At 34.0% G+C, this 20,035-nt stretch overlaps 4 protein-coding genes across 6 annotated transcripts; 2 read left to right on the plus strand and 2 right to left on the minus strand.

Annotated features, from left to right (window-relative positions):
- LOC109355484 (protein DETOXIFICATION 46, chloroplastic-like) lies at window positions 219–4,737 on the minus strand. 2 transcript variants are annotated; one of them, XM_019598672.1, is made up of 14 exons: window positions 4,195–4,737; window positions 3,733–3,827; window positions 3,432–3,540; window positions 3,248–3,303; window positions 2,905–2,960; window positions 2,532–2,670; window positions 2,317–2,454; window positions 2,175–2,243; window positions 1,952–2,062; window positions 1,517–1,645; window positions 1,042–1,119; window positions 749–820; window positions 600–659; window positions 219–459 (listed from the first exon to the last, which is right to left on the minus strand). In XM_019598672.1, the coding sequence occupies exons 1-14, from the start codon at window positions 4,673–4,675 to the stop codon at window positions 358–360; spliced, it is 1,695 nt and encodes a 564-aa protein (XP_019454217.1). In that variant the 5' UTR covers window positions 4,676–4,737; the 3' UTR covers window positions 219–357. The 2 variants fall into 2 exon arrangements, with proteins under 2 accessions (XP_019454217.1, XP_019454216.1); XM_019598671.1 differs by having other exon boundaries at window positions 3,248–3,357.
- On the minus strand, window positions 5,916–9,589 carry LOC109353301 (SH3 domain-containing protein 2-like). 2 transcript variants are annotated; one of them, XR_002108443.1, is made up of 11 exons: window positions 9,409–9,589; window positions 8,873–8,995; window positions 8,720–8,789; window positions 8,476–8,627; window positions 8,099–8,200; window positions 7,588–7,788; window positions 7,435–7,497; window positions 7,137–7,289; window positions 6,967–7,041; window positions 6,210–6,392; window positions 5,916–5,953 (listed from the first exon to the last, which is right to left on the minus strand). XR_002108443.1 is itself a non-coding variant. In XM_019595524.1 (10 exons), exons 1-10 carry the CDS (start codon window positions 9,466–9,468, stop codon window positions 6,276–6,278), a joined length of 1,116 nt encoding a protein of 371 aa, XP_019451069.1. In that variant the 5' UTR covers window positions 9,469–9,589; the 3' UTR covers window positions 6,162–6,275. The 2 variants fall into 2 exon arrangements, 1 of the variants encoding a protein (XP_019451069.1); XM_019595524.1 differs by lacking the exon at window positions 5,916–5,953 and having other exon boundaries at window positions 6,162–6,392.
- LOC109353579 lies at window positions 11,615–14,493 on the plus strand. Its single transcript, XM_019595915.1, has 5 exons — window positions 11,615–11,864; window positions 12,739–12,908; window positions 13,205–13,268; window positions 14,050–14,122; window positions 14,198–14,493. The coding sequence occupies exons 1-5, from the start codon at window positions 11,654–11,656 to the stop codon at window positions 14,307–14,309; spliced, it is 630 nt and encodes a 209-aa protein (XP_019451460.1). The 5' UTR covers window positions 11,615–11,653; the 3' UTR covers window positions 14,310–14,493.
- Window positions 15,792–18,523, plus strand: LOC109355486 (fructose-bisphosphate aldolase 1, chloroplastic-like). Its single transcript, XM_019598677.1, has 6 exons — window positions 15,792–16,011; window positions 16,393–16,662; window positions 17,211–17,320; window positions 17,425–17,515; window positions 17,680–17,949; window positions 18,043–18,523. Exons 1-6 carry the CDS (start codon window positions 15,832–15,834, stop codon window positions 18,319–18,321), a joined length of 1,200 nt encoding a protein of 399 aa, XP_019454222.1. The 5' UTR covers window positions 15,792–15,831; the 3' UTR covers window positions 18,322–18,523.

Raw genomic sequence — 20,035 nt, forward strand, 5'->3', positions numbered from 1 at the left:
CTAATATATCCAACATAGTTACATGTTCTCTCATACCCGGTTTCATGTGCCAGATTTCTTATTATATTGTTTTATTACTTAAAATTTACATGCTTTCAACATCTCTTTAGTACTTTAAGAAAGATGATAATTAATTGCTTTTTAACTTCACACATTCTTGATTTGTTTACAAGCAATCTTAATATAAGAATACATGGAGGGAAAATTAAGCCACTAAATAGATTCAATGTAGGCTTTCCCTTGAATAGAAAATACATGCCTATGTAATAATATTTTACGTGCAACATACAACAAAATTCTTCCATCCTTGTAAAGTGTCATGAAGTATGGGTATAATTATGGAATTGAGCTCCAAAATCAGGTAGCCCTTAGCTTTTGCTCCTGGTGCTGGTCTAAATCTTCCAAGTATAAGATGCCATTGGGAGAAAGAAGGCGTCGGAGGGCCAACGAAAATCGAGCCTAACAACCATAAAGGATAAGTAGTGTTAACTTGTGACTCAAGTGAAGGCATTAAGGTGATGGAAATTAAAGAATTACGCTTCAAAATTTATCAAGAAATCATATTTTCACTTGATGCAAACTCTAGATCTTAATCTTACCCATTGAAATCCTGCAAGGGCAATCCAACAACCTTGCAAACCATATCTGCTGCTTAAAAACTACCATCACGGAAAATTAGGTGGTAAGGCAAAATGGATCAAGCAATATTACTATACACAAGGAGATCAAGAAAAGGTAGTGTTGTTACCCATAATACTATGGTACCCAGACATAAGCATCCAGTCATTGACAAGCTTATAAAATTTAGATCCCGGCCAGCCTGCATAACACATTAATGTCCGAAATTCAAACAACAGAATTTCGTTGAACAAGTTTAATGCGAGTATGTAAAACCAGAAAAGGTAGAAGAACGTGAGCCATTGCATGAAGAGAGTCCTTGTCTCTTTGAACATCTTAGAAGAGCAAGTTGGAGAGAAGAAATAGTACTTCAATTCAATAATGTTTACTTTCCCATTTATTGAGCAAATGTAGTGAACATACCATCAATGTTCCCTCAAGGCTGTGAGTAGGGGGTGTCACAGCAAGACCCACGAAGTATGGAACTAGCACCTTATGCATCTGCATGGTCACAAATACAATAGCTTACAACTAAATATGGTAAATTCCATAATGAAAATTACAAAAACAAAACACTGCATTTCCATTTGTTTTCTCTGTTGCATATTGAGACTTATACAATGCGGATCATGATTTATTTGAAATCATATGCTCTAACGGAACAAAAGAAACCATTAAAAAACATACTGATGTAACTCCCATTACTTGATTGATAATAACTTTCATTACTGCCACATCAGCCCACATGGTTTGGTGCATAGTTGCAAAGGATTAATAGGGGCACCCATCATTACAATTGATGAGAAGAGAAAAGAAAAAACTTTTAAAAACTTTTGGTTGGATGTCGTAAAAGCGTATAATTGTTCATAGATAAAAGTTCACAAATGAAAGAACCGACCTCCTGGATGACCACCTGATCATGAGTAAAAATGTAAGGAAAGAACCAAGGAACACATGTTCCAACAATCCCTAAGAAGAATCCAAGTGTAGCTCCAATTATCACAAGAGACCTTAGAAGCATACGGGCCTGTTGATATTATGAAAATTAAAATGAAGCATCAAGAAGTGAATGTCATTATATAAAACAGTTTATAAGAAAAAGATCGCAAAACAACACTGAAAGTATATGCAAAATTGATCAGTAAAGAGAACGTAATATCAATTTACAAGACCACCCTTCCCAACTAAAATGAACGATATTTATCTTATATAACAGGAATGTCAAACAGGAATAGGGGAGACATAAAAAACTAGACATGTGATATAAGGAGAGGGAGGAGATCTTCGGACAATAAATTTAAGGTATGTAATATTGTGAATGACTGTCACTAACCTTTGACAAACTGCGGTTAACACCGTAAATCAACTCAGGCATAAATGATTGAGCAGTTTGAGATAGAGGTTCGCCCCATACCGTGCACATGACAAAGGTCTGGACCATGACCTGAAGTAAGAGTTGAGTTATCACTGGCCTGTATTTGGGTTTTTTCGAAATTGTGCAGATAGCAAGCAAAAGAAGGAATAGTCATAAAATGGGAGATACGAGTAAAACTAACTTGATGAGCTGCCATTGTATGTGTCCCCATTGATGTAGCAAAATATATTAGTAGTGAGTAGAAAGCCACCTAAAATCAGAACTCATTAATAGGTTAGACTAATCCAGATAAAGAACAAGTCTAGTACAATAATTGATACAACCTTTGACATCAATGTCAAAAATACAGGAGCAGCAAGCCCAAGTATCGTCAGAAATTCCTTCCCTGAAGGAATGGAGAAAGCATATGCATTGTATCCCTTATTGTTGAGAGCTTGAATCATCATATAAGCTGCAACAACCTAGAAACAGCAAGGAAGAGGAAAAGAAGTATTCAGTATACAATGCATCATAATGTAAAATAGTATGGTCACCATACCTGTGATGCCATTGTAGCCCATGCAGCCCCAGCAATTCCATAGCCTAAATAGGTGCACAAAAGTATATCTCCCACACCATTTATAAGGCTAGCAGTAGCCAAAGCCTTCAAGGGTCCCCAGGAATCTTTCATACCAAGACTACAGAATGTGAATACCAAGACAACAAACTAAATTATAAGCTAATGTTTATCATGTTCTTTAAATCATACAAAGCAGAGATTGAGACTAGGTATTGTATTCAGCTCTGCCAAGGGTGATATCATCAGCTAATACAATGTCAAGCTTGAGCCACCGTATGACATATTGGACATAAATATTTGCAGTCTCTCACTTCAGCGAATTACACTAGAGAACTAAATAACATATTTGCACCTTGCACTCTGAGCAACCCATCCAACAAGTAAAGCAGGCCAAGCCAAGCCTCGAATCTATCACCAAAAAAAGACTTACTGTAAATACAAAGTCACTGCAGTAAATCAAGCAGAAGAGAACACCATAGCTGGATGGTTTTCAAAATAAATGAAGAAGCATGATGAATAATCTTATTTTCAAACTTTTATGTTTTATCCAATTATTTAAAAATGCTCTTATAATACCTTCATCTATATTTACAATTACTTCCCTCCATAAAATGTTCTGCAACTTCTTGAGTTTATAAAACATGATTTGCACTCTCCATTTAAATTAATGGATATATAATTGCATAAAAACAAACCTGGACATAAGTGTTAGCTGCAGACACTATATGTGCATTCTTTGGCCCAGTGAAAGCTGAATAAAAGGTATAAATAGAAAATCCATCAGTTCTGGGATTGGCTCTGCTACCTTTTCTACATAAGTAATTTTTTTTATCCAATATGTATCTAAGAAGATAAATGGCTAAAGCACATTTTCAATACCGGTGAGTATTGCCGAACCAAATAATATTGTGAATAAAAGCATCACAAAGCCACAAGCTAACCCAACAAAAAGCAAGACAGATATGTGATGCTGCACTTCTTCTCTATCCTACACAAACACATGTACTTGTGAAAATCAGTGTCGTCCGCAATTAACTCAGTCTACTTTAGAATGCGCATGATGTCAGTCACAGATCTTCTGTAACTAGTGCAATCAATCACACATTTATTTTGCCTATTAATTGAAACCTTGTAAAGTTCACAAATATGTATTCATCAATCTTTCCTTCAAAAAACTAACCTGTTTAGCAAGGGCAGTGGCAACCATATTGGAAGTAGCAATAGATAAAAACATGAAAACGTAGCTCATATAATCACAAACAACTGTAGCAGGACCTGCACATAGTAAATTAGAATAAGCTAACTCTACAACTTCTCATAATTAAATAATGATAAAACACAAGTCTTAAATTAAAATTGATATAGAAGTTCCATATCATACGCGAAATATTATTAAAGATTTAGATATCAAATGCTTCGGAAGGGTCAGAGTCAGTCATTGAATGGATAAGTCGTAAATCCCTAAAATGGACCATGTAATGTACTTTATCGACTTGGTTACATACTGGTAGACATTTAAGCATAGGTTTCTATTGCATCAATCTACACATATGTGATTCATATTATTTATGATAGAACATTATGACGTGAAATTAAACGACTACTATTTAAAAGTGGCAAGTATTGACGAATAGTTGAATACCTAAAGCAGCAAGCTCAATTGAACTCCCCTGACCAATAACTGCAGTATCGATGAGACTCATGAGCGGTCCACAAATCCAAAGTCCAGTTGCTGGTCCAGTAAACGCCACAATTTCCTTAATCTGATTCCATATACTCTGCTCCGCGAGCTCATTCTTCTTCTTCTCACCATCTCTCACTAATTCTTCGTCTTCGCCTTCTTCTTCGGTTGAGGATTGAAGACTATCATCGTCGTCACCAGTGTCAGTGAGTTGTTGAGCTCGAATGACGCGAGCGGTTACGAACCGAGTGCGATGGTGAGTTGCGGTGAGGCATAGATTAGAAAGAAGCGTGGTTTTGGTGTTGAGAAGAGAAAGTGGAAAGAAATGAAGAGATTGGTGAAGATTTGAAAAGGGAGAAGAAGAAGATAAGAGATTAGGGTTTTGGCGCGGAGAAGTGTGAAGAGAACGAGGCAAAATTAGTGATAGAAGTTTGCTTGCCATTTTTTTTTGTTTTTTGACGGAGGGAAAGGAGGGGAACAAGTACAAATATTAAAAAAATTGTTATCCTGCGCCTTATTACAGATAAAATTTAAATATTAAGCAAAAATATAAAACTATTTAATGAATTTTCTTTTAAGCTGCACGCGTTCTAGAACCAGAAGATGCCGAGGTGGTTGGTGTTGACATCACATTTAGTTTATAACAAGTTAATATGAGTTGATATTGTAAAAATATATAAACAATGAGTATATCATAGGTAGTTCATTTATAGTATTGTTATTTAAGAATTAATAATAGAAGATGTATTAACAATGTAAATATGTATAAATCTCTTTCTCATACTATTTTCCCTAATTTAAAAGTTTTTTTTTGGTTTCTTATAAGTATCATCGCATTAGAGACAATCTTGTCCAAACTGGCAACATTCACAGGTATGTGGGGCTAACTCTCTTGATTGATATTTTTTCATACACATAACTCGAACCTGAGACCTTACTTAAGTGGAATAAAACATATACATTACCATTTGACTCGGAAGGTTTAATATGATGTAAAAAAATTATATACAGTCTGTATATCATCCACTATTTGTATGAATTATTTTTATTTAAAAGTCAATTATAATTAGAACTTCAGTTTTCGGCACCCGAGAGGATCTTGTTCCAATACTCATGCACTGTCATTGTAAAAATCTATAAATAGTGATGATAACATTCATTATTCATTTATATCTAGAAGATAATGATGATTAAATATGAATAATAGATTATATGTAAGTGTACAGAACTGTTAAAATGTTAATTCTTGGCCTATGCTTATTTCTCTTGTTTCTAGTTGATATGGATAGCATGTTTAACGATTATGTAGATACCAATACCGATCAAGATGTGCTCACTGTGATAAATGCACAAATACTAAATCTAATTTGTTAGCCTCTAAAATTGAATCTCGCTCATTTTTTCCATATAAATATTTTTAGTAGTAAAAGATCAATCAAACAAACATGTAGCATATTTTTACTTTAAAAAGAGAAACATTTCTCCAAGAGAATCTAAATAGTGGACACTCTCCTGGGTCACACACACAGTCAAAGTTGGCTAAATTCAATGAAAAAAATAAGGTATACCTGTTTATATTTATTTGTCTAGAAGTAAAAGTTTAATAATATATTAATTATTATTATTCTTATGCTGACTTGTATTTGGTACTTCACTAATTCATGTGAGAATTTAATTACTAGAGATGGGAAAATATAATAAATGTCAAAATCAGCATAGTATTGTATGCACTACACAATGAGAATGAGGGATATGAATTGTTTGTTCTCAAAAGTGTCTTATCCTCTATCATGGATCAATCACATATTATCACATGAATATAAAAAAAAAATTAAAAACAAAAATAACATTTTGATTAACTCGATAAATGAAAATAAAATATCGTTAAGGACATGTGATCTTGTTGTCCATAAGACCCAACTAGTAGTAAAAGAACAAGATAAGTATTCATTAATATTTACGAAAAATTGGAGCATCTATCTCACAAATCAATTTGCACCCCAGATTAAGAAACCAACCCAACAGGATAAATAATAAATAAATCAAAACACCGCAGCCACCTTGCTTGCAAGAACCCTCTCCCTTCTTTCAATGTAACTGAATGGAAACCAACCTGCTTTCCCTTTGCATTCACCTTCTGCCCATCCATTATTTGTCACCTGTTTAAACCATAACAAACCATATCAGAGTGTGGGCATGGTTCAAATCCGAAAACAAATTGATTATCAGATAATCTTAATGCCAAAAAAAATCAGCTTAAAATGTTTAGTTCTTTCACCCAAAACACAGCTGTAAAAACTAGCTTATATTGTTGGTTAACACCTTTGAGCCTCTACAGATTATTGTTTTGGAGCAGCAACAACTGTTTTTCCTCAAAAATATTTTCAACCAAACAATCAACCAATCTTAAATTAGTCATAATCAATCATGTTCTGAGTTCTTATTTCATGTTAGGCTAAGAATTATATCTGAAGCTTAAGCTGATAGGAGAGAGCTTGACTAACAAAATAATATTATAAAACCATTTTACTATTTCACTTAGTTATTCTTGAACCCGTTTTTAAAATTATGCTAATTTGTTACCGTATGTGAAATAATGATTAAAAATACAAAGCAGTCCAAATCAGATCACCCTCCCCAACCAAAGAGAGAATATCCCAAATGTAATGCGAAGTGAAAGTCATTTGGTTCCAATAAAGCGAGATAAATATTAAGGTCTAGCAAGGTATGAACCTTTCGAACAACAACATAATCACCAACTGATAGATTCAGCTCCACTTCAGACACAGCAGAGTATGGAAATAAAATCTGCATGTGTAACAGTCAAAAAGAAGAAAGCAGTCAAATTTTTCATCATTACATGTAAGTGCAACCCTTTGTACAACAAACAGTCTCTCACTAACCTCTCCTAAGAAGTAACCCATGCTATCTGATGATCTTTCATGTGTCTGACCAGCATAGAAACCATTCACTTCTTCATATGACGGGGGTGGTGGCATGCTGTTATCAACACTAGGCGTAGGTGGGGCTTCAATTCGTTGTCTTTCTGATATCATCTATCATTAAACACACAAATAACACATTCATATGATTGTAAGTTATAACAATAGAAGATGACCTATCTGTGAGATGGAATATTTGAATTCTATATAGTGAATAGAATGGTAAAAATTAAAATGGCCAACTGATGTGGTTGCTTACTTCTCCCTCAAGCTGATCAAGTATTTGTAGGACTATCTGATGATAGGCACGCTCCGCTTCAACCTTCATAATCAGAAAGTCTACAATTATAACTCAGATATAATATACCATTAATTTCAAGAATTGCAGAATCATAAGACAAAACAGCAATACCGTAGCTATAAGACGCTGGAGGGTTAACCTCTGTTGCTGTGCTTCAACAGCAGTCAAAGCTGCAGCCGCTTCTTTCCCTAACATGGCCGTGTTTTTCTTCAGGTCTTGCAGCTTTGTTTCAGCTGCTTCTAATTTCATAGCATTCTCAGCATTGCCTGGTGTTTCTCTTACTTTTGCATGACGTTTGAAGACTTCGGTAGCCTGTCTAGGATAAAAAGACAGTAATTACAACTCAAAAATAGGAAAACACCAGACAGCCATGATTCTTTTGTCAGAATGAGTTGCCATTGTTTTTATCTATTGGATAGATAAGTGCCCCCCCCTACTGAGTTATCCAACAACCACCTTCAAATATTAGAAAATTCTGGCTATAGTCGTATAGCATTACTCATAGGAAAATAAAATTATGTACTGAAACACAAGTGAAGACAGAGCAAAAACAAAGACATGAATGAAAAAGGAAGCCCAATCAAGTTTTAGAAAGCCAAATGAAAGATATATTCTAGGATACCTGAGCTTCAGCTTCCTGTCGTATTCGGTCATAACGTTGGGCTAGATGTCGGGCATCCTCCAATGGAGCTCCCACCACCATTGCTCTTAAGGGCTCTGCAACCTAATCAGCATTGAGAAAACTTAAATCACAGAATTATTAGACTGAGATGGCAAGCACGGACTGGATAATGTGAGATAGATGAACGTGATTTACGAGTATGGAAATCAAGATTGGACTTATACCTATTCTAGACATATTCCTTTTTCATTTGATTAAGGACATTTTAAGATCAGAAATCTCACTCATTTGGTCAAACAGGTCAATGAACTCATATATAAGTATAATCTACACACACATGTACAACATACCTATTAAGTATTAACACATATCCATACCTGCGTGCCAAGAGCTTTTAGTAAGTTCCCACGCTCCTTCTCCATTTGAGCACGGGCTCGTGCAAAACTTTGTGCAGCTCTAGACAATGTACTGCCGCTGGTACATGTATTTTCGGAACCATACTTCCTACTATCTTCTGACAACTTTGTTCCTGTTAAATAACATATACAAACACAGGAATTCAAAAATATTATTTTCCTGCAATGAACGTTCACGAAAGTTTCACTCACCAACATTACCTACCTATTTCAACTTGCTTGGACCCGGTAACGATATAACCTTCTACACCACGGACAATATCCCTTTGATAATGCTGAAAACACAAATATGCCATTAGGATGGAGGGGATAAATTGAGGTAAAAAAATAAAGGATTCACGTAGAAGAAGGAACTAACCTTTGCAGCACGTGTTGATAGGTAAAGTTTCTCGAGTTTCTGATATAGATGGAGTTCTACCTCATTAGTAACCGCATTATCTGAACCTCCATATACTCCACCCCCAAACTGTTTAAAAACAGCCTAAATAGCAATAACGCATAATTACAATCAAATCCTTAATAGATGGAGAAAGCAAAACTAAGGAACAGTGAGGAAAACAGTGAAAAAATTATAATAAATGGATTAAATCTTAATCATCTCAATCAACGTTACATATATGAACCACGCTCAGTGATTTAGAATTCGGCAACGGATTTGAATGCATATTATTAAGATAGAAGCTGAGAATTCAAGTATTTTGTAAAAGTACTTTTTCTTAATTGATTTGCACAATGCAAGTGCGGAATTCGATTAGATCCAAAAACTACGGGTTCATATTAATGAAAAGGATAATTACAAGTATATATAGAAATGAAAAGGAATGAATAAGATTGAGAAAGAAAATGGAAGGATCTGAGAAGTGAAATAGAGAGAGAGAGAGAGAGAGAGAGAACCTGTTGTTGACGAGAGACTTGTTCACGAAGCTTGGAGGCTTGTTTTCTGATAGCATCCATTAGCGAATGAATTGAATGAATGAAAAACAAATTGAAGAATCGGTTTTAGTTTCAGAAAGAATTAAGAGTGAGCACTACTACGCATCAATCCCGTTTTGGTATTGTTTGTAGCACACAGACATGGGGTAGGGACTTTCCGGTATACAATATCACGTCCTCGCCGAATTGTAAGGTTTTTTAGTTTTTACTCAATTATTCACCTCATTTATTATTTTTCTACATGTCAACGTACCATCTATTATTTGTTTGTTAAGTTAAGTTCAGTCGACTCTCAACAAAACAAAAGTAATATAAATTAAGAGTGGATGATGTGTGAACCATGTAAAAAAGATTTACACTAATCATGCATAAATTTTATGCTCTTATTATTACCGATATCTTGACATATATTTTATATTTCTCCGTCCATATTTTTACTTTATTATATTAAATATTCAAGTTTTATATATTTAATTTTAGAGAATTATAATATATATTTTGTATCGAGTGTATTTTACATTGTATTTTATTAGATGTACTATAATTATAATTTTTGTTTTGTTATAATATTCAACTTAAAATGTGAGAGATGATTAATATGTTAGTGCTATTTATGTATGATTATGTGATTTTTATAGAAATTAAACATGTTAATGACAAAATAGAAAAATGAAATCATATTATGATGGTAATTATATCATATTTTGCATTTATATATAAACTCAATACAAAGTGTAGTTACAACTAGTGTGTCAATCGGCACTTCGTGCCTATCGACTTGTATTCTTATTTTTCTGATATGTATTATTTTTGTGTTACATTTTTTAAAGAAAAATAATTTGATATGAAGAATGTTACATAAAAACTCAATAAAGACCAAGTATATAAGAAGATTAATCAAATATAAAATTGAAGATTCAACCAAAAAAATATAGAATTGAAGAATAAAAGATAAAAATAAAAAATGTGTAGAAGAATAATGTTGTATTGTGAAAAAGAATAAAAGTAATATTTGGAAATTTATGATGATTATTAATGAGTGAGTTACAAAAAGATAATTTTGGAATACGATAAATTATGTCACGATAGTTATTTATAGTTTTGATTTTATATATAGTAAGTATAGAAGTATAGATGTTGTGTTTTACACTTTTTTTATTTCATCCTTAATATTTTCTAATTTCTTTAAAAAAATTATATAATTATAAGCAAAAAAACTAAAATTATGACTTTTATATTAAATTGAACATTATAATAACAAAAAATTATAATATAAAATATATTTAATAAAAAAATAAAAAATAAAATATAACATATATATATATATATAAAAAGACATTTTAATGGCACAATATAAAACATATAGAAATTGAATATTTAGTTATGCAAAATAAAAATATGGGCCAATAATTACAAATATCTATAGACATACTAGTATATAAGTATAAATTATCAACTATAGACTTTGATAAAAAAAAGTGAGCATGAATTGTTGTACAAAATGATGTTATCCCCTTGGCTAATATATGCATGGTGTGATGGTTTGATTGATAGTTAGCTAATTGACACCAATTTTAATGTAACTATCCATACCCCTTCTAATTAACTTTAATGTTGATGCACTACTTAATACATTTTTTATCATATATCTTTCACAATATTGTGGGCTACTAATCTATCTTTATATAATGTGTGAAACTATCATTTTTTATATTTCCCCATACAAATTCTTTATATTTCCATTTATTTTTTTGTGCAGGTTATTTCGAAGCTAACCTAACTAAATGTGTACCAATTATTCATCATATTTCCAAATTAAATAAATATGTACGAAGAAGAGGGGTTGATTCAAGTCGTACATGTTTGATTTACTGTAAGCAATGTCAAGCTCGAGTATTGTGAATGAAAAAAAAAATATCGTCAGGAGAGTGTTAGTCACATGTTCTCTGCTTGGACATGATTATCTTTAGTCACACATGCATGATTTGACTATCCTCGTAACGGGAGACAATCATGTCTGAGCCGAGAATATATTGGAGACAATCCTATCTGAGCCGAGACTATCCACCAGTAGTTGGAATTAACTCTTTCAGCGGACATTTTTTCATTAATAAGACTTAAAACGGACACTTTGCTTAAGGTATCAAGCAAAACGCATGTTAAGATACATGAATATGGGAAGGTAACATAAGAATAAGATAAATAAATGGAAGTCTCCAGAGATGAAGCAGCATCGGGTGGTAACCCAAATTCAAATGTACTTAATCCAAACTCAAACCCTAATTCTGTTAATCCTATGAGAGAAGGAGAAGGATCCAAGGGAAAATCGTGTAAGGGATGTGCTTATTACTCATCCCTTCATAAATCCAAATCTATTAACCCAACTTGTGTTGGTTTTTCAACAACGCTCCCTCAAGGTATCTATTTCCATTTCTCTTTTTTCATTCTCAATTTTATCCATTTCATGAAAGCGGGGTATAATAAAGATGCTTGAAATGAATTTGTGTCAGTTAAAGTTTTGAACTTTGTTATTATTTTAGTATGTTATATTGTTTTCTGAGGTAAGGAAATGTTATTAGTTGCAATCCTTCTATGATCATATGTTTGAATTGCGTTTTGTAACGCAGGATTCATTTCTTTTTTAATCCCATTTTTATATGTCTTATGTTAATATTAAGGAGTGATTTGGCTATTAATTTGGGTCAGTGGTGGTCATAGAAATCGATTATCCTTTAATCATATTTAGTTAAGTGGTTTAGAAGTAATTGAAAAATCATTTGGGTTGTGGGATTTATTTAAAGAATAGTTGTAAGGAAATTTAAGTACAAGAGCTTCAATTTGATATATACTGTCGAGTCTGCACTCTACAAAAGAAGATTGAAGGAGTAGAGTAACTTCGAGTTTTTCATTAATAGATTCCCTTTAGATTCTTATCTGAGAAGTTGATAGCCTTTTGCCCTTTGCTCGTATCATAGTTACTGATCACACTGTTACATTTCACTGGAGCAGCTCGTTTTGTCTGCTATTACAGCCTGTCCCGGGTTTTATCATGGCCTGCTATGGGCTATTCCGGTATAGAGTTTTCTTGGCTGGCTGCTATGCCATGATCCACTATTTATTACTATGTTGTTAATACATAACTTCTTAATAGATATTGCTTACTGTAGTTTTCTGGTTCTTTCTTATTGGTTTTATTGCTAACTGATTCATTTATGAGGGTTCAATCTTTATTAATAATTTTATTATAAACCTTTAAACTTTTGATTTTGATGTTCTTATGCATTTAAACAGTACCTCCTTATGTTGTGGGAGAAACTGAGCTGAAAGCTTCAAAAGAGGGCCGCACCCTTACAAATTTCAAGTATGCTTGTATTGGATACTCTTTATACTTAGACAATAAAGATTCTTCAGCTGACATGAAGGAAAAAACAGCAAAATTGCCCTATTGTGTCGGTCTTGAGGTTTTAAATCTCAAACTGCTTTCTCCATTAGTTTATGTATATGCAAAAACTAGGCTTACCTTGCTTCTTGGGATTCTCGGGATATATTTTGTGTGATTCAAAGTTGTATATTTCATGGAACAAGTATCGATCTGTGATAGGGACCAAACAATAAGTTCGCGAAGCCATTATTCACAAAAGAAAAAAGGAGAGTGTAGGTGTGGGAGGGAGTTAGTGCAAGTAAGCGGTTCAGTCTTCCCAGAAAATGTGGTAGTTGTGGTTTAAGTTTCTAACACTATTATTCACAAACGTTTCAGGTGGTGTTGGAGGAGAAGTCTTCAACTTCACCCGTTGGCCATGTTCCTGCTCATAAAACAGAAGGTATTCAATTTCTTGGCTTTTCTTTTATTTAAAGCTCCTAGGTTATTTCCTTCCCTTTCAGTCACTCTTCTGATTAAATGAACAATGGTATTCAATTTCTGTGATAATTCTTACCTAAATTTGAGATATGTAAAGCTGAATTTTTTCTCATGCACAGCCATAGAAGCATTCTCTGTAGTCATTAGTGTGCAATATTCTTTGTTGAAGCGGACCATTTTTCATTTCTATATTAATTAGTTTTGCCACCTTTTGAAGGATTCTCTTAATTGAGGATATTTTTTGTTAATTGGTTCATGTATCAAAGATTTTCCACAACACTTGCTTTAGAATTAATCTGCCAATTGTACCAGTGGGACTTCTCTACACTTGCAATGGAGCAAGTGATATATATCATCACGAAAGCATCACTTGGAAGTTGGAACACAATCTCTGTATATCATAATTCTTTGTCCTATACTATGTATTTCTTCCTATATAACCTATTTCTAAGTAGTTGAGGGGAGATTCTTGTACAGATTAGTCTATAAAAGTTATGCAAAGCCTATAAATAACTAACATTTCTTTATTTTTACATGAAATCAATGAAAATATCCATACCAAACAATTATTTTTTATTAGAAATGTTGAAGTGTCATGTTTTCTGGACCATTATTTCACTGGTCAAGGCTGCTATTAAGATGGAGATATTATTTTGTGCTTGACTCTGTTTCCTCTCTATTTATTTGTTACTTCTTTCTTAACATGCCTTTTAATTTCTTGGTGGGCGCTCTTGTTTGTCCAGAACATGAACATGCAACTCCTCAACCACGAAGATATAAACCTCCCAGTACTATACCAGAAGAATTCCTTAACAGGCAAGCAGAAGTTTTAAGCTTAGACTAGTTAGCTCCTGTACTAGAATCATAAATTACTAACTCCTGAACATGCAGGTTTCAAAGAAATGCAACCCTGGTTGCATCTGGTGTTGTCAGAAACTTGAACAGAGTGGGTAACTATGTGAAAGAGACCCTTGATGATATTCTTTATAGGCGACCAAAGTGAAGCTGATGGTTGTAATTTGTGTCCAACTTTGCTTCAGTTTCAAACATTGGCCATTTTCCTTTCCTGGTGCAAATTTATTGTTTGGGTCTGATACAATTACCAGTGCTTCAAATGTATATTTTTCTAAAAATTTATTTACAAGAATAAAATTGCATTGCCATCCTAAATTTAGAGATGAAAAAAATCATGTGGTTTTGTAGTACCCATATTTTTGTTTAATAGATTGGCAAGAAGGGTGGACAGCTTTCCATTAATCATGAGTGCAATTCTATATTTTCTTGTTGACAATCAGATAATTGGTCTGTAAGACTGTAACGTTCTTAGATGTTAATGAGAAATGTGATAGACCATTCTCTCAAAAACTATATTGTTGACAATCTGATATAGACCATTCTCTCAAAAGGTGACATTTATCAACAAGCTCGTTGGTCTAGTGGTGTAAGGTCTTGCTAGATCTCGGGGTGACCAAAAGGTTAAGGATTCGGTTATTGGGAACGACAATTGTTGGAAGGAGCAGCCACAAACCCCGAACGAAATAAGTTCCTTGACCAAAAAGGTGAGAGAATACATTTGGTAGTTAAAAGAAGGTGACAGGATCTAAATGTGTAGAAATTTCACCAAATTTAGGTAAGTAGTTGATTTCTTAATGCTTCTGTGGTACCAATCTGATTCTTATTGATTTCTGACAGTTATACCAATGGGGAAATTTATTTTTGTATATCCTAAATACAATATTTGCTAAGATACTGGATCTGATGTATGTTTGAATACGGTCATCTATTGTATATAAAGTTAGAAGGAATATACCTTATATAAATGTAAGTAAATATTCATTTAAAATAAAAATAATATTGTAAGGCTGATACTATTTGAGTTTCCTACTGCTAAAATAAAAGAACTTGGACTTTAGGAAGCAACAATCTCCAATGTTTCGCCACTGAGTTGCTGAATTAAAAGTTTAAACAAGTATAAGCATGAGAGTATTATACTAGTATGTATAATGTTTATAGGGGAGGTGTTAAAAAAGTTCTCAATTTCATGTGGAAGTGCAACCATAAGCTGACAATTAGCTCAATGATATTGCATCATTTTGGAGACACGAATCTCATAAATCATTCAGAAGCATACAAATGAGTTCATCAGCAAGGCAAATTATAACAGCATATTTGTTTTCCAAGCATTACAAACAAATCTAATTTGTACCCTTCTTTATGCATATTGCACATTTGTCACTACTAGACTTGTCTCACAAAGGAAAAAATATCTCCATCTTATTTTCATTTTTCTGAGTCATTTTTAGAAGGTGATGAAAAAACCCATCAATTTCAACAACTTAATTCACAGTTCCATGTTCCAACTAATCAGAAATTATCATCCAGGTGTCAAGTGAGGATAGGTTGGCTCACAGCAGCCTCAGATGAGTCACCACTTGATAATTATAAATACAGACATAGCAGAGTGCATGTGTGGTGAAGAGGTTGTTGTAGAGGATAAGATTGTATAGAACTTTTGCACTGAAAAAATGGCCTCTGCATCAGCAACATTGCTCAAGTCATCACCAATTCTTGACAAGTCTGAGTGGGTTAAGGGCCAAACCCTTCGCCAAGTTTCTGCTGTATCTGTTGCAAGATGCAACTCGGCGAACCCATCAGCCCTTACCATCAGAGCTGGTTCCTATGCTGATGAACTGGTTAAGACTGCGGTATGTTGTTTAACAATGCCTCAAATGCCAAGAATTTCTCATAACTGACCTTATTTTTTCAACAATGCATACCAAATAATTTGTATGCTAAAAGTCAAACTTTTATAAAGAAATTTAACTAATGACTTTAGTTCCAATTTTCCTTGTTTACTAAGTAACAATTACATTGAAGAGGGTGAGTTTGTCACAACCAAAAGGTTGTTACTTAATGACAATGAGATCACGGGTTCAAATCCGAAACAACCTCTCCACTTGTGGGGCTAAGGCTATGAATATCTGAACTCCCCAGACCCCACTAAATGAGAGCCTTGTGCATTGGGCTGTCCTTTTACTATAATCTTTTGGCGTGTATGTGTTTTAATTGGTCGTGTATGGATACAGAAAACAGTGGCTTCACCAGGGCGTGGTATTTTGGCCATGGATGAGTCTAATGCTACCGCTGGGAAGCGTTTGGCTTCAATTGGATTAGAGAACACCGAAGCTAACCGCCAGGCATATCGTACCCTGCTTGTCACAGCTCCAGGGCTTGGTCAGTACATATCTGGTGCCATTCTCTTTGAGGAAACTCTCTACCAATCCACAGTTGATGGAAAGAAGATTGTCGATGTACTTGTCGAGCAAAACATTGTTCCTGGTATTAAAGTTGACAAGGTAGGCCATCAGAATTGAACTCTTCTGTACCATTACCTTATTTTCCTATGTGAAGTAGTACAATACCATTTCAGCTTGTGCAGTCCCTTAACAAATATTAAGAAAAATAAGCAGGAAGGTGATATGAATAATATGATGTTTCATGTCTGACATAAACAATAGTTGTACATATAGTAAATTATCACATACTTCGATATATTATAAGCATTATCGGGTACCTTATGTGGAGAGATTCTTAGATGCTCATAGACCAAGAGATATGTGCTGGTGCTACATTAAAAAAGTAGTTAAAGTGAGAAACACTGATGTCCTTCAAAACTGATGTAGGAAAATCTCTAGCTCTCAGACCATGTAGGAATTTTTCACTTTCTTTCTCACACATGTATTTGAAAGCACACGTAATGAAATGACTGACTTATATTAGAGCGAATTTGTTTCTTGATTGGTAGTATTTTATTGAAGAGACTTGATGATTGATGGTAGACTAGTTGAGTAGTATTTATGACAGTGTATATATTAACAAGTGGCTTATGTGCCGGAAACAATAGGGTTTGGTGCCCTTGGTTGGTTCCAAGGATGAGTCATGGTGCCAAGGTCTTGACGGTCTTGCCTCTCGTACAGCAGCATACTACCAGCAAGGTGCCCGCTTTGCCAAATGGTGAGTATGCACCTAGATCAATTCCCCTTGTCTAGCAGAAAAAATATGAACTTGATGCTCATTTTACACCATATATACTAAACTTAACCGAATCCATTTGTTAGGCGTACTGTTGTGAGCATCCCCAATGGTCCCTCTGCTCTAGCAGTTAAGGAAGCAGCCTGGGGTCTGGCTCGCTACGCTGCAATTTCTCAGGTGAGCAAATCATTCAACTCACATATATATATAAGTAACTTCTTTTTGGTCAAGTATATCTGATGCTCTGAGCTAGGATGCTTTATTTACATATAGGAAGAGGACTATTATGTTTCTACCATTTTCTCAAAGAGCTATATATATTTCATTTAATGGTTTTCCAGGACAATGGGTTGGTTCCAATTGTGGAGCCGGAAATCTTGCTTGATGGCGAACATAATATTGAGAGGACTTTCGAAGTCGCCCAGAAGGTCTGGGCTGAAGTTTTTTTCTACCTTGCTGAGAACAATGTTCTGTTTGAGGGCATTCTCTTAAAGCCTAGCATGGTTACTCCTGGAGCTGAATCCAAGGAGAAAGCGTCTCCGCAGAAGGTTGCTGATTACACTCTCAAACTCCTTCATAGGAGAGTTCCTTCTGCTGTCCCTGGAATTATGGTAATAGTGGACACTGCCAAATGCATTATTCTTTATCTTCCAAGCATTTTCTCTTACCCATATTAATATACTGATCAAAACTATATTGTGCAGTTTTTGTCTGGTGGACAATCTGAGGTTGAAGCAACCCTTAACTTGAATGCCATGAACCAATCTCCAAACCCATGGCACGTGTCATTCTCATATGCAAGAGCCCTCCAGAACACTACATTGAAAACATGGGGAGGACTCCCTGAGAATGTGAAGGCAGCACAAGATGCACTTCTTTTCCGTGCAAAATCCAACTCGCTGGCTCAGCTCGGAAAGTACAGTGGTGAGGGTGAATCTGATGAAGCAAAGAAGGAGTTGTTTGTCAAAGGCTACTCATACTAAGATGTTAGCAGTGAATAATATGATATTTTCAGCAGCATCAATAGTAACAGGAGGTGTTGGAGGATGGAATGGAAGACTAATTTGTCTAAAATGTCTAATGTTATATGGCCTTGATAAATCATTTGCTATAAGTTAGGAGTTGTGTACTTAAGCACATCGGCATCTCTTTACGCAATACTCGACTCTCTAATATCGGGAAAAAGGATGATCTTTTGGGTCATATATCTTTCTCTTTCTATGAATATCATCTCGACTAACCTGATAAGGAAAACAAATTAGATGATTGAAATGAGGAAAAAAGCTCAAGACCAAAATGAGAAAGTAATTAAGTTAAGGGACAATAATGTATTGCGTTAAACATATACTTAAGCATGTGTTTAGCAAAATTTGTATGATTGAATTATACCTTGGAATGAAAATAAGAAAGAAAAGTTACATATTTATTAAATAAATATTTTTATCAAAAAAATATATCTCTACTATTTAGAGGAAGGCTTATCTATCAAGACAATTCACAAATGAATGTCACATAATTAGTTAATATTTAATTTTAAAAAATTGGAAAAGTATAATTAAATTAATAAGAAATAGAAAATATGAATAAAAGATAAAAACAGCAATGGCCGTTAGACAGAAAATATTCGAAACGTGTATTTGATTCTAGTGAACGGTTTCACGAATGCAGTGATTTAAGAGCACATTAATCAACATCAACGGTAGTTAAACGGAACGGTGTGAGCGAGGGTGAAGTTGTCATTTTAAATAGTTATTCCTCCCACCAAAGCGAGGGTGAAAAAACGGTCAATTCTTTTTTATATGTTTATAAATAATGAAATAGAGAAGAAATTTAGAACGTGCTGGGTGAGTAAGAAAATTAACCCACACAACACTACTCATTTACATTGTGTGAGTTAAAGGTAAGAATTCCTTGGTTTATAATCATATCTATATCTATGAGAATATGTGTCAGTGCATTAACTATATTACTTATTTTTAGGAAATATGGAAATAAAATAAAACATAGAAAAGGATGGTAATGTTTGTTGAGAGGATTATGTCACGGTCAATTTCATATTATGTCAAATCTGTTTTACTTCCTTCTCAAGCATTATTATTTCGAACTCGCTGCTATGCAAAGTTTTCTATTCTTCAATTACAATTCCTTATTCGGACCCAGCTTTATATCTTATTATAATTTTTATTATTATGGCGCCAACCGCTATTTTATTTTTAACCGAGGAAGCTTTGTACCAAAGGATGGGATCACCTGTCCCCACCGTGTCCCATTTTCCGTCTCAAGTCAATCACATGTTAAACATGTGAAATAACAAAAAGTGATAAAAAGTAGCACATGTGGAGTGAGACACCTTTCGGGAGAGGTGATTCATGTAATTATACCAAGGAATGAGAAAAATACTACTTTATCCTTCAATCCAACTAAACATTATTGATTATCGGAGAAGTTTTATATAAAAGGTGGTGATATAATGGAAATTTATTTATGATAAAAACGTAATTACGTTAGCATTCTGTTTTGTCTTGCCTTTCGTTTCTGTTTGTTGAATGGTACAATCAAAAGCTACCTCATTGTTGCTGTTATTGCTTATTTTTTGTCAACTGAAATTTAATATGTTTCTATCTTCTTTGAGTTTAATCATTAGTTTCATGATTACCTTTCATTCTATAATGTTATTCCTTATCTCTCTGCTTGTTT

This window comes from Lupinus angustifolius, chromosome LG08, assembly GCF_001865875.1.
Source record: "Lupinus angustifolius cultivar Tanjil chromosome LG08, LupAngTanjil_v1.0, whole genome shotgun sequence".
In the NCBI taxonomy this organism is placed as follows: Eukaryota; Viridiplantae; Streptophyta; class Magnoliopsida; order Fabales; family Fabaceae; genus Lupinus; species Lupinus angustifolius.